The 16,704-nt window shown below is 48.2% G+C and overlaps 1 protein-coding gene across 2 annotated transcripts in view; it reads left to right on the top strand.

Annotated features, from left to right (window-relative positions):
• The window catches only part of TG (thyroglobulin), a 231,513-nt gene that overhangs the window by 51,049 nt on the left and 163,760 nt on the right, over positions 1–16,704 (top strand). For both annotated transcript variants that reach the window (XM_027972878.2, XM_042254076.1), the window contains exons 23-27: positions 2,237–2,353; positions 2,906–3,021; positions 4,712–4,820; positions 9,888–10,079; positions 14,165–14,320. In XM_027972878.2, the coding sequence (XP_027828679.2) occupies positions 2,237–2,353; positions 2,906–3,021; positions 4,712–4,820; positions 9,888–10,079; positions 14,165–14,320 (690 nt within the window). The remainder of the gene's footprint in view (positions 1–2,236; positions 2,354–2,905; positions 3,022–4,711; positions 4,821–9,887; positions 10,080–14,164; positions 14,321–16,704) is intronic.

The following is a 16,704-nucleotide window of genomic DNA, read 5'->3' as shown; positions in this document are numbered from 1 at the left end:
GAAAAGCTCATTCAATCAGTGGCATCAGAAACGTTTACAAGGAACACGGCTCAGCTTTGCCAACTTTGATGACGCCTCCCTGAGGTGCTGTAGGAATAGCCTCCAGATAGGTCCTCCGAATCTCTGGCTTCCTAAGCAAAGCTCCAAACTTACTCAGCACGAATACTGGAGACACAGTGAATGAATGGCTCTAATTATCTGGCCTTCTTCAGAACTTATGCTTCTTAGGTGGCTCAGTGGTAAAGAATCCATTTGCCAATGCAGGAGATGCTGAAGTCACAGGTTAGATTTCTGGGTTGGGAAGATCCTCTAGAGGAGGAAATGGCAACCTACTCCAGTATTCTTGCCAGGACAATCCCACGGACAGAGGAGCCTGGCAGGCTACAGTCCATGGGGGTCACAAAGAGCTGGACACGACTGAGCGACTGAGCGTGCACGATCAGAACAATCTCCTAAAGGGCGCCTAAAGGAGGGGGATTTTCCCATCACTTGAACTCCTGTGGCCGGTTTCCCAAGCTGTGGAGGAATCGTGGCCAAATAGGGCGATGCACCTTGATGCTGACCTTTAATGCTTTCCCCAAGACACCTGCAAATATGTTATGTATGTAAATTTGTAAATAACTATGAGGCATGTGGGATATTACAACAAGAGGATGTATACATTTGCATCCTAACTCAGTATTCCAAGGACTCCTTGGTAACTCAGTTCATAGATTGTTTCCCTTCTCTTTGTCAATGAGTTTTTTCTTAGAGCTCTGCAATGTCGAGATCCCCATCACTGTGGTGTCTCTTAGGTGAAACCCAGCAGATTCTGTAAGTGAAGTGCTGAACTTACCGCATGTATGGCTCCTGAGACTAACTTAATTGGAAACTGAAAAACTTTTCAAATTTTATTTAGTCTCCTAGAAGGCTGTGAGCTTCTTGTCCATACCAACCAAGCCTTAGGGACACTGGGCTGAGTGTAAGATGGTCTTTGCTGGACTGGAGCTTCTGGCCCCTATAAACAAAATATCAAGGAGTGCAAAAAATAAAGAAGAAAGGAGGAGATGGGAAGGGCTGATTATGGTCTGAGCACATGAACTTGGCCACTTCTAAGAACAACAAGGGCCACTTTGTAAAATGAGTTTTTCCCATCAAAGTTTCTGGAGGCTTAACGCCTGTCATTTCTATTATATTAATACCCACCTCTCCAATTCCCACTCCAAACACACTTTTTCCCCCCTACACTTATTATGAAAACTGAGACCAGGTTGCTTAGGATGGCCTTGAATGTACTGACATGATGAAAATCAACTCAGACACGATCTCGTTTTTAAAGCAATGGGTGTGTGTGAGAACGAGGGCTTACATGTGTTGTGCTTAGTTGCTGAGTTGTGTCTGACTCAAACATATTTATCACCACATCTTCAAAAAAAGTCAGTACTCATGTACTTCAGGGCTTATTTTTTGATAGTTACCTGTAAAATATTGGTGCTTTTGAGCATTTTGGCTTGTAAAATGAGTTTTGTTCCTTGAGAGCTAGTTACCTGCCATGGTTTCTTTGCTTGGTAAATGGTGAGTTCCAAGTTTCATAGCCTTGAGAAATTTTCTTTCTTTCTCCTCTCTTGTCCAGTTCCATGAGCTCGTGACTGTGTCACTGTGACAGATAGGAGCTCAGGTGTGTTGATGGGACCCAGGAAAACAGATGCTTACGTGTCATTTAGACAAGTGCTATCATGAAAATGTCTGAGCTACATGATGCATATTCAGACTTACCCGAACCCATGTGCACGTTTTGTCTTTTAAAAATAATTTACTTTTTTCCAGGAAGAGATCAAGTTGTTTAAAAATAAACATGAGATATCATTATAAATAAAATATTTTATTTGTATCATTATAAATAAAATAATTATGAGCTATCATTAGCATTCAAAGATAAGGACAAGGAAATATAAATTTATGTAGAAAATCAGTATCAATGTGAAAAAGGGAATTGTGAGGATTAACATATATCAGATATTCTTCTTACTTCCAGACAATGAGATGAAAAAAAGGAGACATGATGAGCAATAGCTCTGTGTTCGCTATGAGTCAGCTTCTGGAACTACCTTTCAAAGGGAATTTGTCTTTTTGGAGCACCCGTGTGAGCAAACGCAATGGGTGGGAAGTGACTTCTTGACTTAAATCTCCTTCTGGCTTCTCTGCAGAGACCCCAGACTCTTCAGAGTCAAGTTTCACGGATATGCTTACATTTCAGTGATGCGGAAATTTGAGAAGCTTCCAGAATCTAAGGTGATCTTCAATGCTGATGTGGCTGTAATGGTCAGGTCTGAAGTTCCCGGTTCTGAGCCCTCACTGATGCAGTGCTTGGCAGGTGAGGGGCAATGGGGGGCCGGGCACATGGGTGGTGCCATAGGAATACACGGTGCTGATCTTGCAAGACATGTTAAGCACAACCTTCGAGATCATAATCAAATATACTTCTTCAGAAATACTCTGTAAATCAACTGATTTCCAAAATGTACATCTAACTCATCATTTTAGTTCTGAGTTTATAGTGCATCTGCTGCCTGCCAAGAATGAGGCTCGGGCAGATGTTAAGGGAGAAGCCCTGAGGGACATTTGTTCTTTGCAGAGCATTTAGTCCAGCTCAGGAGATGCAGCTGTCTATTTCAAGGGTGAGGCCAGAGATGAATAATAACAATTACCACATATTGAGCATTCATCTTTACAAGAATTTTCTCATAATCCTCCAGTCCTCCACGAGTAGTCATTGTTACTGTGTGTGTGTGTGTGTGTGTGTGTGTGTGTGTGTGTGTGTGTGTGTGTGTGTGTGTGTTTGAGGGGCAGGGAGTAGGTGTCTGTGTCTGTCTGTCCTCTGTATCGCCTGAGAGACAGGTGGGTGACTGTCCCCTGGTTCTTGCAGGCTGTGCACTGGATGAGGCCTGCAGCTTCCTCACGGTGTCCACAGCAGGATCAGAAGTGTCCTGTGATTTCTATGTTTGGGCAAGTGACAATATCGCTTGCATGACTTCCGATCGGGTGAGTTGTGGCAGTCACATGGAAGTTCTGTCTTGTGTCTGTCCTACATCAGAAGTGCCTTCATTGAATCAATACCACTCTGAGCAGATGATGGAATGAGATTATCAATAAGTGGTCCCATGCTACTTCCATTTCTTCAAAATGATGGGATTTTGGGAAACTAAAACTGCAGGGGACCGGTGATGGCTCAGGATGAAGCTGACATAGGGACTATTCATCTGAGCAGCATCATTTCCTGATAGATTCATCAGGAGAGGGTCATAGGAATGAGCCCCTTCCCTCTGTCCCCCACCAGCTTATCTCACTGGGCAGCTTGGGTCACTGGACACACCAGGACATTGTCCAAAGTCCCAAATATCATCTGAGTCCTGGACTCCAGCATTCTTTCTCATTGTAGAAGTAAAACATGATTATAACTTTAAAAAGGAAAAGAAAAGTTAAGTATTAGAACCACATGAAATTGTTCTTTCTATAAGTCAAAGCTGATAGGGTATCGGCAGTTTTAGCAGATCATGGGATCAGGGCTCCTGTAATCTGGGACCTAAAACTCAGATCCTTCCCACCTGCAGGAATGTTTCCTGCTTAAAGGCCTTTCTCCATACCACCATGCGTTCAACAAGTTTGCTTTTTATCTAAAAAGCAAGAAGAGTGATTGCTTTCCAATAGCCTTTGTTTTAGCTTATGCCCTCCCCAAATTCCCAAAACTGAACTGGGAAACTCAAAGTTGGGTAACTTTGGAGGAGGCAAAGTACTAGAAACAAGACACAAATGAATACAGATTTACCCTACCAAACCCACATAGCAAGAGCGCTGGAACTAGAGATCAGAGATAAACGAGAATGACACGATTTACAGAAGTCAAACCTCCTTATTTTCAAGCTAAAGAGTCTTCCCCTGATCCTCACCACATATGCCAAACAAAGTCTTCCACAGGCTGGCCCCTGCCTCTCTCTCCCACCCACCACCTGCCTCCCATCCCTGTAACAGACAGTCCCTGAAAACCACTGGACCTAGTTAATCAAAACACCTGTGGGATCCCAGGTCTCCATCTCTGCCATATCCTCTGCTTAAAATCCCCCTTCTCTCGTTTCCACCTGACAAACTTTTATTTATACATCAGAACCCACCTGGATTCACTTTTTCTGGGAAAATTTTCTAGCTTCTGTTTCTCAATAGAATTAACCTCCCCTGATTGCCATCTCCCCAGAACACCTAAACTGGCAGTGTTGCCCAGGGGCTGTGTTTGGGAAATGAAATCCAAACGGGATTCTTATCCCTCCACTCCATAATTAGCTGGGTGGATTTTGCAATCAACTCATCCTCTTTAAGCATGTGTTTCCTTATTTTAAAATGCACATATCAATAACACCTACCTGATAGAGCTGTTCTAGAAGTTACAAGAGATAATCCTCCCCCCACCTCACACACAAAGAATTAAGCACTCCTTTTTCAGGGGTAATTATCTCCTCTTTTATGACAAGTATCTTTGCAGCTAACACTCTGGCTGGAATTTGCTGCTTGCCTGTCTGTGCGATCCAGTAGAAAGGGAGAAATTAAGGAGGAGGGTTCCTCTCTTATTTATCTCTGTAGCCCTTGAGCCTAACCCTGGGTAGAGTTTGGTCAACGTTCGCTGAATTTATTATTACGTTAAATACCACAGGACTTTAATGGAGCTTCTTTCCATCTTCAGAGTGAAGACGTGTTGGGGACCTCGCAGACCACCAGCTTTGGAAGTCTTCAGTGTCAGGTGAAAGTGAGGAGCAGGGAAGGGGACCCTCTAGCTGTGTATCTGAAAAAGGGTAGGTTGATGAGCTGGATGGCTGGCAAGGGGGGCGGGGTGTGGAGGTGGCGGGGTGGCCCACTGGCTTCACGTGTTCAGTGTTTGGAGCTTCTTTCCCACAGGGCGAGTTTAGAGGGGGGCCACATTGCCCCTGGCCCCAAGGGACGGGGGAGGCCCCCCTGCTGGTGAGAGGCTGAATTGCAGAGCAGACACGAAAGCCAGAGGCAAAGTCAGCTGACTCCAGCCCTGTGCCCCGTGCAGACCCATGAGTCTGCCTGTGATACGGGGGCATTCCCATGGGCCCTGAGCTCCTTGCAGCTGCCTGTACCAATCCTCCCTCTCAGGGAACTCCACCCCACCCCCTTTCCTCTCTATTCTCCCTGGAAGCTCACAAGCAGTCCAGGCCTCCACGCCCAGCACGCGGGACCGCCTCCCTATCTAGTGCGCATGCGCAGTACCACTGAGCCGTCCCAGGTAGCGCTAATTGTAAAGAACCTGTCTGCCACGGCGAGAGACATAAGAGACCCGGGTTCAATCCCTGGGTTGGGAAGATCCCCTGACGTAGGAAATGTCAACCCACTCCAGTATTCTTGCTCAGTAACTCAAGGTAAGGCCGAGATTCTGCCTTTCAAATAGCTTCTGAGGGGCGCCAAGGCTGCTGGTTCATGGACCGCGTTTTGAGTAGCAAGGGCTTCTCATAATTTATAGTTTATGGCTCACTTCCCCAAACATCCTTTCATTCCTCCCCTCACAGAGATTCTCGGAGGAAGGTGAAAATGGTATCATAATCCCTGTTTTACAGATGAGGAAACTGGGGCTCAAAGTGATTAAGATAGTGGCCCAAGGTCGTACTTATTGCTAGAAATCGGGGATCTGGGTTTGAGCCTAAGTGTGTCTGAATCCCCCATGTGGCCTCACAGAGGGGGGCGGCCTCACACAGGGTGACACTTCTTGGTCACTGTAGCACGTGTGGGAGGAGCGGTGGGCCTCTCCCAAGAATCCTATGACATGCATATTTCTACCCTGTCCACGGGGCCACAATTAGGCTCTGCCCGCGAGCTGTGATACCTTTGCTAGTCAGGGCTCCCTGGCCTCGCTTCCTGCGGTTTAGGGTGAGGGGCTGGAGCCCTCCTGATGGGTTGACCCCGGCCCTGCTGCCGCCAGCTCTGTGATCTTGGGCAGGTTCCTTGGCATCGCAGGCTGCTGTGCGTGCATTAGTCAAACAGGAGTTGCAGGTGGACCGAGGTTGTTGGGAGGTGGGAAAGAGGGTGCTTTAGAATGATGCGATGCTTTTTAAACAGTGTGAGGCGTGTGGTGAGGAGCTAGTGCAAGTGGAGGTTTCTACCATCCTTTTCACTCTTGCCAGTGGTTTCCCAAAGACCCAAGGCTATGGCTGTGGACAGGAAGACAGGGCAGGGAGCCTAAGTGAGGACTAGGGGGTTGGAATGAAGGTGGCAAGCGTGTCACTCCCCTAGGTCCTTGGCTCTGAGCAGGCAGCCTGGCCACCAGAAGCCACAGACTTGCTCTGTGAGCGGCTGGCATTTGCAGAGAGGATCGGTCGGCCCGGGCCCAGTGCCTCAGCTGACCTCGGTAGCAGGCCCAGTCCACGGCAGGGACAAGCGACTGTGTCCTTTTGTCTCTGGTCCTTCTTTAGCCTAATACCTCCATCCTGTCTTAAATGAGAGCTCCCCTGGGAGAATGGAGTCCAGCAGGGCTCTGTTTCCTCTGATCTCGGGCCAGGGTTTTAGAATTTCTGCCCCAGTGTTTATTCCAATTATTTTTACTACCCGTTTTGAAAAATGACAGCGCACAGAGATCACTTTCTGAAAAAGAAAACCCAAATAAAGCAAGTAACCCCTCTCAAAAATGTTCTTGAAAACTCTACTTTGGCCTTTTATCATTTTTTAAAAATGCAATTGTATTTCTTCTTAAGTGTTTGTTATTTTTTTCTCATCTCCTGAAAGTTTATACTTTGGAGGAAAATTGCAAGGGAAATTGTGGAGCTTCTTTGCTGCCAAACTAAATCAAGGACAGAACTGTTTTCTGTCCTTTTTTGTTTTGTTTTGCTTTTTATTTTTTCAAGCAGAAGACGCACAAACCCAGCCATTCTGGATTGTGGTGTAGTGGAAAGAGAAGGGAGGTAGGGGTAAACTTGACCTGAGTGTAGACTCACCTCCAACTTACTAGTTCTTTGATCAGGAATGCCTTCATTATTTTACTTTCTGTAAAAGTGGGAATACAGTGCCACAGTTGAGGTAGAAAGGACATGGTTTCTGAAGGTCTCTTGAAAATTCCGTGGCCCCCAGTAGGTAGTCAGCATGTCCATCCACACGCTGGAGCTTAGGGGACCTGGAAGATGGAACAACTTGGCTTGTCCTTCAGGGCCATCCTCTGCCCAAGTCCGTGGTCTTGACCATGGAGGAGGAGCCACATGCTTTTTCAGAGTCAAAGGGAGTCAGGGCCTGAGGGTTCCTTGGAGATTGTCTAGCCCTCGTTTCACAGAGGAAGCCTAGAAACAGGAAGCGTCTGGTCACACTCCATCCAGAGGACCCAAGACTTCAGGCCCCGCCTCCCCCAGCTCAGGAGGATCTCCCAGACCGGCTCCATTGCTCAGGACTCGGCCACCGTGTGGGTGAACCGAGCACGGCACACCCCATATGTGTCTACCCAGCACCCCTGGTAGGATACGCACTTCAGCAGGTGCTGTGGATGCAGCTGTGATCAAGATCAGAATCACAGCTGATAGAGGAATTGACCCAACAAGAGCACTTCAGAGGGTGATAAGTGCTTTGATGAAAATGAAATAGGACATTGGGGTAAAGATGGATGTAAGGTACCTAGAAGAGACATATTCATGGAGAAGAGAGTGGAACAGTGGTTACTAGGGGCTGGGGGAAGTGGGATGCAGAGATAGTGTTTGATGGGGACAGAGTTTCGGTTGGGAGGATGGAAAATGTTCTGGCGGTAGATGGTGGTGATGCTGCAGATCCTGAGAATGTACCTTTTTGCCTTTGAACTGTACACTTAAAAATGGTTAAAATGGTAAATCGTTCGTTATGTATATTTCATGACAATTTAAAAAGGAAAAGAAAAATGGACATGAACTGCTTTGGGTGCTCAGCGAAGGAACTTCAGAGAAGGGGGATGTTGGAACAGAGGATGGGGAGGGGCCCACATGTCCATATCTCAAGGCAGGAGGTCCTCTGTGCAGGGCTGTGTGGAGGATGCCCTGTGAGCTGAGACGGGGCCCTACCATCTGGGCAGCACTCTCTGCAGGCGTGGAAATGTTCCATAAGTCTCTGCTGTCCAACATGACAGCTGGTTGCCACATGGCCACTGGGCACTTGGAATGTGGCTGTTGCAACATGACTCTGGTGAACTGGAATTGATATTCGAGGAGTCACACATGGCTGGCTACTCACCTCTGACAGCAGGACTGGGCCCAGGAATCACAGCTGGTGTGGGAGCGGTTGCTGTCCCAAGTGGCTTAACCGCTGGGTGAAGGATGGCAGAGCCTTAGTAGAGGCACAGACAGAGTGCAAGAGAGATCGAGGGTGAGAGGTGAATTCTAACCCAATAAAGCTGGGACATGGGCTCTTTAAGTTAAGCTGGGCTTTGGTGCAGGATGGGTCTGGCCCAGTTAGAGGGTAGTCAGGCAGCAGGGGCTGAGTGAACCAGAGCTTGGAGGAAAAGATGCTGGCTTCTTTGGACACTTGTAATATATCCGCTCAGTGTCAGCTAAGAGCCAGGTTCATGGATCAGCCTTTTAATTTCCAGTCTATCTTTTCATCCACTCAACATCATCCGCAAGGGTTACATGCCTGGTTACAGGAGGGGAAGCTGAGGTTTTGAGGACCTAAGAACTCACATGCCTGGGGTGCTGTGAAGATTTGTACTTGGGTCTGTCTGGTTCTGAAGTGTGCACTCTCGGCTGTAAGGTCTCCCCCAGCTTTAGGTGTGTGAGTTGGTTAAGACCTGGTGACCTGCTAGGCCACTGGAAGGTCAGGGTGATCCAGAGCATAGGCTCTGGTGTTCTTTCTGCCACCGATGAGCTGTGTAAACCTAGGCCAGACTGCTCACTTGCTAAGGCTCTCTTTCCTCAAATGTAAAATGGATATAATAATAGAATGGACATTTTGTCTCTAGTGAAATATATATGTATATATATCTGATTAAAACACCTCATATTTGCAAAAGGATGCTCTAAAAATAACCGGGCTTATAGGAAAACTAGACTGAGGGACAGAAGAAACCCAAACCATGCCACTTCTAGCCAGAGGACTGACAAAAACAATAGCAGTCTTATTTAAAATGTTAGCAAAACTTAAAAAAAAAAAAAAAAAAGACATACTGAATCCATCACAAAGAAATGCTACCGTAAATGTGAAGGGCAGGGTAGCTTGATGGTAGAGGGAAAGGGGAAGGTTTGAGGATGCTGAGCTGTGGCAACGAGGGCCAGATGCTCAAAGAGAAGGGAGAATTGCAGTCGTCACTTTGAAGACAGAGCCACTGGCCCGTCTAAGGCAAGAAGAAGCCCGTGGGCTGATGGGTATCGCGTAGCGCTGTGTGTCTGCAGCTTGCTCTCTAGCTGCGTGTGTAAGTGCCGCATTGGCCTGTGGTTTGATGGCACAGGGCAGGGACACGCTGGGGACACTGCAGATCAACCAGTGTGACTCAGCGTCGCAGCAGCCAACCTGCGTGTGCTGCAGAAATGCGCAGGGTGGCAGAGCAGGCCAAACCGAGCTCGAGAGCGCTGAGCGTGCAGTGAGGTTGTAAGTGTGTGGTCTGGCGTCTGTGTACAGTTAGAGCTCAAAAGATATTCACTGGTGATAAAACCATAATAAATGCCCGTTCTCCACATCTGCCCTGCAGACCCTCCAAGGTGTGGTGGGCGTTTGTCCGGGTCTTGGGGCCACGTCTCCATGCTCTGCACACACGGGAGGTCCAGGGCTTTTAGGACACAGAGGGCATCTCTCTGGACCGAACTCTGTACCTGTTGTGGTCAGAGGGTTCACTGTCATTTGACCAGCACAGTCTGCATTCCTTTTACAGCTCGAAAAAGTTTATATTTCTGCTTTTCTCCCAGGCCAAGAGTTCACCATCACAGGTCAGAAAAGATTTGAACAAACTGGTTTCCAAAGTGCACTCTCTGGAATGTACAGCCCCGTCACCTTCTCAGCCTCAGGAGCCAGTCTGACCGAGGTCCATCTCTTCTGTCTTCTCGCCTGCGACAGTGATTCCTGTTGTGATGGCTTCATCCTCGTGCAGGTCCGAGGAGGTAAGGTGACAGTGGGGGCCAGAGCCTCCTCCCTCTTCTATGATCTGTGGTCTGTAAAATTTGAGGAAGGCATGGGGTTGCCAAAGCCAGTATGCACAGCATGGGGAATGTTGTAGGAAGCAGCAGGCATGAGGGGACCACCGTCATTTAGAAGGTGATATTTACAAAATGAGGGACAATTGTGACCCTTCCAACAGGTCATGTACTGTGCTGGCTGCTTCACATGGCAACACCACGTTTCTCCTTGCTGCTGTTTTCAGGGGAAGTATTTCAAGCTCCATTTTTACAAACTGAGAAACTGAGGCTCAGAGAATTTAAACCAGCTGCTCCTGGTCACCCAGCTTATGACTCATCCAAGTGTGTGTGGAGCTCTGCTGTGTACCAGGCTTGATACACATGGCAGCATGAGTGTCTGAGGCCTTGGGAGACTTGAGTGCAAAGGAGGAGGATGTCAAGGGGACTTGACGGTCAGGGAGGGCTGTCTAGAAGAGGAGAGGCTTAGCCCAGGCTTTGCAGACTGGGTAGTGTTTAGAGGGCTTCCCAGGTGGCTCGGCAGGTAAAGAATCTGCCTGCCAGTGCAGGAGACCCAAGAGATGTGAGTTTGATCCCTGGGTTGGGAAGATCCCCTGGAGGAGGAAATGGCAACCCACTCCAGTATTCTTGCCTGGAGAATCCCATGGGCAGAGGAGCCTCGTGGGCTACAGTCCATGGGGTCGCAAAAGAGTTGGACACGACTTAGTGACTGAGCACATGCACGCGTGCAGTGCTTAGAGGCGTGTGCACAGGCGCACCTCGTTTCCCTGTACTTCACTTAGCGGTGCTTTTGCAGATGCTGTTTTTTACAAATGGAAGGTTTATGCAACGCTGCATCAAGCTAATCTATTGGTGCCATTTTCCAGCAGCTTTGCTCACTTTGGGTTTCTAGGTCACATTTTGGTAATTCTTGAAATATGTCAGGTTCTTTCATTATTATTTAACTTGTTATGATGATCTGTGATCAGTGATTTTTGATGTTACTGTTGTAAAAAGATTACAGCTCACTGAAGACTCAGAAGATGGTTAGCATATTAAAGTACTTTTAAAGTACGGTACGCACGTTGTTTTTTTTAGACGTAATGCTATTGCACACTTAGTAAACTACAGTACAGTGTGAACATAACTTTTATATGCACTGGGAAACCAAAAATTCATGTGACTCACTTGATTGCAATATTCACATTGTTGTGGTGGTCTGGAGCCAGACCCGCAATAGCTCTGAGGTGTGTCTGTATATGTCTCTATATCAGCCTATATTTAGAAACCCTGCAATTCAAATCCAGGATGACTTCTGCCTTCTTTAAATGTTTTTTCTGAGGACACCACAATTTCTCCAGACGTCCAATTACTCAGCAGACCATAGGGTTTTTCAGGTTGGAAATGTTGATTTCATTTTCCTTAGGATCATATACGGAATAATTATTTTGTTCCATGGAGCCATAATCGCACACAGTCCTTTATTTTCCATGACATTTCTGGCTAGCAGCTTACCCGCCTTCCCCTCCAGTGTAACCCTGATCTGTGAATTACGTGGGTTTGAACAGCGACCTTGAAATGCTGCAAGTTAAGCTTTTCTTCAAGACACACATCAACCAGCAGGCAGATATGTTTCCCAGTCTTGTCTGATGGGCAGACCTGGAATTTTAACTTGTGAAGTTTGGCTGGGTCTGCTCGTGACCAGGAACAGAATCCTCTTCCTGCTGTCTGGCAAGGCACTTAATTTCTGGAACAGTCTCCCTGCTCCCTAGTCCCCTCCTCCCGGGCAAGGCTCCCACCCCCGCCAACCTCCCACCCTGAAATGTCTTTGTTTTTGCTGATAATTATTAGTGAAAACTCATGAAACTTCCAGACCTATATTCATGGGCCTCCTTGTACCTCGACAAGTAGCTGAAGCCACTGGGAAGTGGGGTTCAGCGACACTTGCGTGGCCTGAGGCTCCTGGCATCTAACTGAAGCCAGCCTGCAGGATCAGCAAAGTGATTTCAAATCTCCAGCCGGCGCCCACCTCTCAGACACCTGCAGTGCTCACTGAATGCTAGTTAAAGAAGAAAGCAGCCCGCGTTTCTCTTCTCAGCTCTGAGGGGTGGAGGGAAGACACGACCTGCCTCTTGTTTAAGTCCGTGATTCTCGTTCTTGGTTTATGAGACGGGCAGCCACAGAGCTCAGGTTCCTCTGGGCTCTCTGTAGGCTCTTATGTATCCCTGCTGCCCCGTGCTCCAGCTGGGAAAAACCAGCCTCCCTTTCCGGGCCTCTGTTGCCCCATCTGTGAGATGAAGCGGCCTCACCAGCCCAGGGATTCTGGGATTCAGCTGTGCGTTCACTAACATCATGGATGGTGATGTTCATAAGGGTTCGTTCCCAAGTGCACCCCGCCTCCACTGACCTGCACAGACTGTGGAGTCAGCACCTCTGTGATTGGTGCTGAGGAACAAGCATTTTCAAAGCCCTTTCTGTGATTTTGATATGATGGTCTAAGTGGTTTGAGAACCACCGAGTGAGTTAGTGGGTCCCTGAGCTAAACGTTCACCACTGAGATGCTGTTGACAGTAACGGTGACGGTGATTTTTAGCTACTCAAGTAAAAGTGGGACAGGAGAGAACAAGACGTCAAATTTATAAGCCGGACATTGGTGAGTCATCTATTTTGGAGCCATTTTGGTGAGAGAAGTTTGAAGCGTTATCTGCATTTGGACATAAATTAGGATAATGGAGATGATGGGAGATGTGAAGTGGTGTATTTCCATTTTATTTTCCCCCAGGAGAATCTGAACAACTGTGCTACCTAATAGGATTATGTATCCAAATGGGTATATGGTATATAAATTAAATACCATATAATGGTATGTATGGCATAAATTGTATACCATGAAATGGTGTATATGGTATAAATAATATGCCATGTAATGGTGTATATGGTATAAATTATATACCATATAATGCTATATATAGTATATAAATTATATAAATTGGCATATAGTATATAAACTTATTTGGTATATAAATTACTTAATTTGTATAATTCAATAAACTTAAGCAATGTACTTATATGAGGCCTAATTTCCTCATCTGGAGAAGGAGATAAAAAATAATAAGAATTAAGAGAATTAATATTCTTAAAACACTGACCATAGGGGCTGACATGTCACAGGCATCCATCCCAACATTTGATTTACCTTTATTGATCTAACTAAAATCACTATCAAATTCAGTTAGGGGGCAGGTAGGTCTTTCTGCTACTAAATAAAGTCATAACATTGGGGCAGCTCTTTTAAGAGTCAGAGTTAGAAGATATATTCAAGACAAAGTAGTCCAATGGTTTCCAACTGCCAAATCTAGTAATGGATCCTCTCTATGCATCCCAGGGACATGGGTGCTCAGCCTTGGCTTGCATCCACCCAGAGATGAGAAGTTCATTTCCTACCAGGAAGGCTTGTGCCATGAGTGTACAGCTCCTGGATGTTAATGGTTCTGTACTTACCTCTAAATACTCCTTCCTTGGACTTCCTTGCCGGTCTAGTGGTTAAGACTCTGCCTTCCAGTGCTGGCTGTGTGGAGTCAATGCTTGGTCAGGGAACTGAGACCCCACATGCCGCATGGTGGGGCCAGAATAATAACAATAATAAATAAATTAAAAAATAATAATCCTGAGCTCTTTAAGATTGTGTGTGTGAGAGAGAGACACAGAGAGAATGCGAGATGGTGCGGGGGTGGGGGGCACTGTTTATTTCCTTGGGCCTTAAAAATGTGGGGAGTGGAGACAGAGGACGCTGGCAGTAGGGGCCCTGGTCGTATCTGAGGTGTCACTGCTGTTGACCCCGTGAGGAGGCAGTGCCGGCCCTCCTCTCTGGACTTGGCTGGTAAGACAACTGCAGGACGGTCGGGGAAGGATGGGCCAAGTCAAAAGCAGGCTCCTGAATTCCTGTGTCCACTCCCGAGGACTGGTTCCCTGCCTGCATCCTACGAGCTTCTCAGGGCTCAGACGTGCATCTCCAGGGGGCCCCTGCTTGGTCCCCATTACACCCACCTCTCCTCCGTCTCGTGACTCTGCAGGCCCCCTCCTCTGTGGGTTGCTGAGCTCCCCCGATGTCCTGCTGTGCCACGTCAGAGACTGGAGGGACCCCCAGGCTAATGCTTCATGTCCCGGAGTGACCTATGACCAGGACAGCCGCCAGGTGATGCTGCGTCTGGGAGGACAGGAGATCGGGGGTAAGTGTCTGCCTTCACCCCGGGTGCATTCCTTCACAGTGATATGTGCTCACCAGCAGGGTCTGCTCCTCTGCTGGGAGGCCTCTCCATACCCTGAGGAATTCATCCTTCTGAAAAGAATTTGTACCAAAATGCTGCGTAAAAAACAACCAGAGAGCATCTCAGCGGTGCTCCATGAGAACCGTTGTGCAGCTCTGGGGCCTCAGGTTGGCTCAGCATAGGCAGGCTCAGTGGGATGGCTGCGCTGACCTTGGCCAGGCTTGCTCACATCCTGGGGTCGCTTGGCAGTTGGATGGTATCATTTGGACTTGACAGCGGTGGCCTGGCCCTGCTTCAGTGCCTCGCCTTCTAGATGAGCGTATTCTCCTGTGGGCAGAAGTGAGAGCGTGTGTGTGTGCTAAGTGGCTTCAGTCGTGTCCGACTCTTTGTGAATGGACTGTATGTAGCCCGCCAGGCTCCTCTGTCCATGGGATGCTCCAGGCAAGAATCCTGGAGTGGGTTGCCCTCCTCCAGGGGATCTTCCCAACCCAGGGATCCAACTCACATCTCCTGTGTCTCCTGCACTGGCAGGCGGGTTCTTTACCACTAGTGCCACCTGGGAAGTCCCAGGAGAGGGAGAGAACAGGGCAAACAAGCCGGGCCACTGAAGGTTGAGACTTGGGTCTGACACTGTCACCAAGACCTCATTGCGCTGGCCTGACCTAAAGTCAGGGCTGGGGAAACACTCCATTCTTTACCGGGAGCAACTGAAGAGTCCTGCATAAAATGTGTGGATCCAAGAGGGCCAACTGGAACTGGAAGAACTGGAGCCCCAAATGAAATCTGTCTCCCACATGAGTGATCCCCTGGGCAGATTTCCCCCTCTGACAGTTAAGGAATTCCAGGCAGTAACCGCCACACCTCCCAGCCTTGTTAGAGGGGCACTAGGAACTGCGGGGCCCCTGACCTGGGCTCAACTGATGGAAATAACCCTTGAGCTGGCTCCTTAGTCTCCTGTCTTTGAGAAGCTCTTCTGTCTTTGAGAAGCTCTTCCAACCTTTTCCTCAAGTGTTGGATCTAAAGGTCACCCTGAGATCATACGCCCCACCTCTCACTTTACAGGGAGGAGCTTTAGCATCTGCAGCCCCAGCGGGCAGTCAGCTCTCTCTGCCTCCCCTGGCCCTAGGGGGGCCTCCACCTGTAGATGTCTACCTGGGAGGGGCTGAGACCGCTCTGTCCTGAGTCAGGACGGACCACACCAGTGCACCTCAGTGTGGTCAGGACCAGCAGGCTCAGCATCACTGGGGGATCAGGAGAGATACGCATTCTCAGGCGTCTTCAAACCCCCAAGGATCCTCTCTAACAGGCTGTCTGATGATGCCATGTCTGCTAAGTCTGAGAAGCTCTGAGTAGGTGACCTGGAAGTTCTCTTCTGACCTTGAGAGATCGAGTTTACAGGGCCCAGTTGCTCACTTACCTCTTCAGATCCAGTGTGAGGTCGAGGGCAGCCTGGCTCCATCTTATCTCCTCTCTGCTGTATTTATCTGCCAGCCTTTGAATGTCAGAACTGGACCCCATGGTTCCAGTCCACCCTCTGAGTGGTGAGGGGTGAAAGCACATGCTGGTGTCAGCCAGAAAGAGGAGGGAGGGGGCTGACCTGTCAAAAGAGCCACGAGATCCCCTGGGAGTGGTCCTCTAAGGGCTGGCACAGACCGAGTCCTTCCTTCTACGGAGCAGGGAGAAGTTTCCGTGCTCTGCTTCTCAGTGTGCTGTAGCTCTTGGGGCTCTAATGGCAGTGAGCGCAAGGTCACCTCCTCCAAGAGCCCTCCCTGACTACCCACAGAGCATATTCCTTCCTCCTCCGTGGAGCTTCAAGTGTGCTTCGTGCGTTGGTCTTTTGGGAAATGCAGGGCAGTGGGCAATGCACTGAAACAGCCTTTGTCTGGAAGCTGCCCTCCCTGGCCCAGCTGAGAGTTTGCCCTGTTGAATTACAGCTTTGGACACCAGCTGTTTGGCCTTGAGCAAGCCAGTAAATATCTGCAGGCCTGATTGCTAAAGGGGTAATGACAGCTCCTTGCTCACTGGGTTGCTGTGAAGATGAAAGGAGAGGGTAGACAATAATAGTAGCCATAGAAATGTCTTCCGTCATGCTTACTAAGAGCCAAGCCCTGCTCCAAGGTCTCGACCTGTTCTAACTCATGGATCCTCAACATGGTGCTTTGAGGGAGGCACTAGTGTTACCGTTGTTCCCATTTTACAGCTGTAGACACTGAGGCAAACAAGTGAGGGCTTCCCAAGGTCTCAGAGCTTGTAAGTAGAAGGGTTGGGACCTGAAACCAGGCGTTCTGCCTCCAAAGGCCTACAAAGTGACTTTCTTAACTGCTTCCTTATATCGGTACTTTCAG

This window comes from Ovis aries, chromosome 9 (assembly GCF_016772045.2).
Source record: "Ovis aries strain OAR_USU_Benz2616 breed Rambouillet chromosome 9, ARS-UI_Ramb_v3.0, whole genome shotgun sequence".
In the NCBI taxonomy this organism is placed as follows: domain Eukaryota; kingdom Metazoa; phylum Chordata; class Mammalia; order Artiodactyla; family Bovidae; genus Ovis; species Ovis aries.
This window is presented reverse-complemented; position numbering and strand designations above follow the sequence as displayed.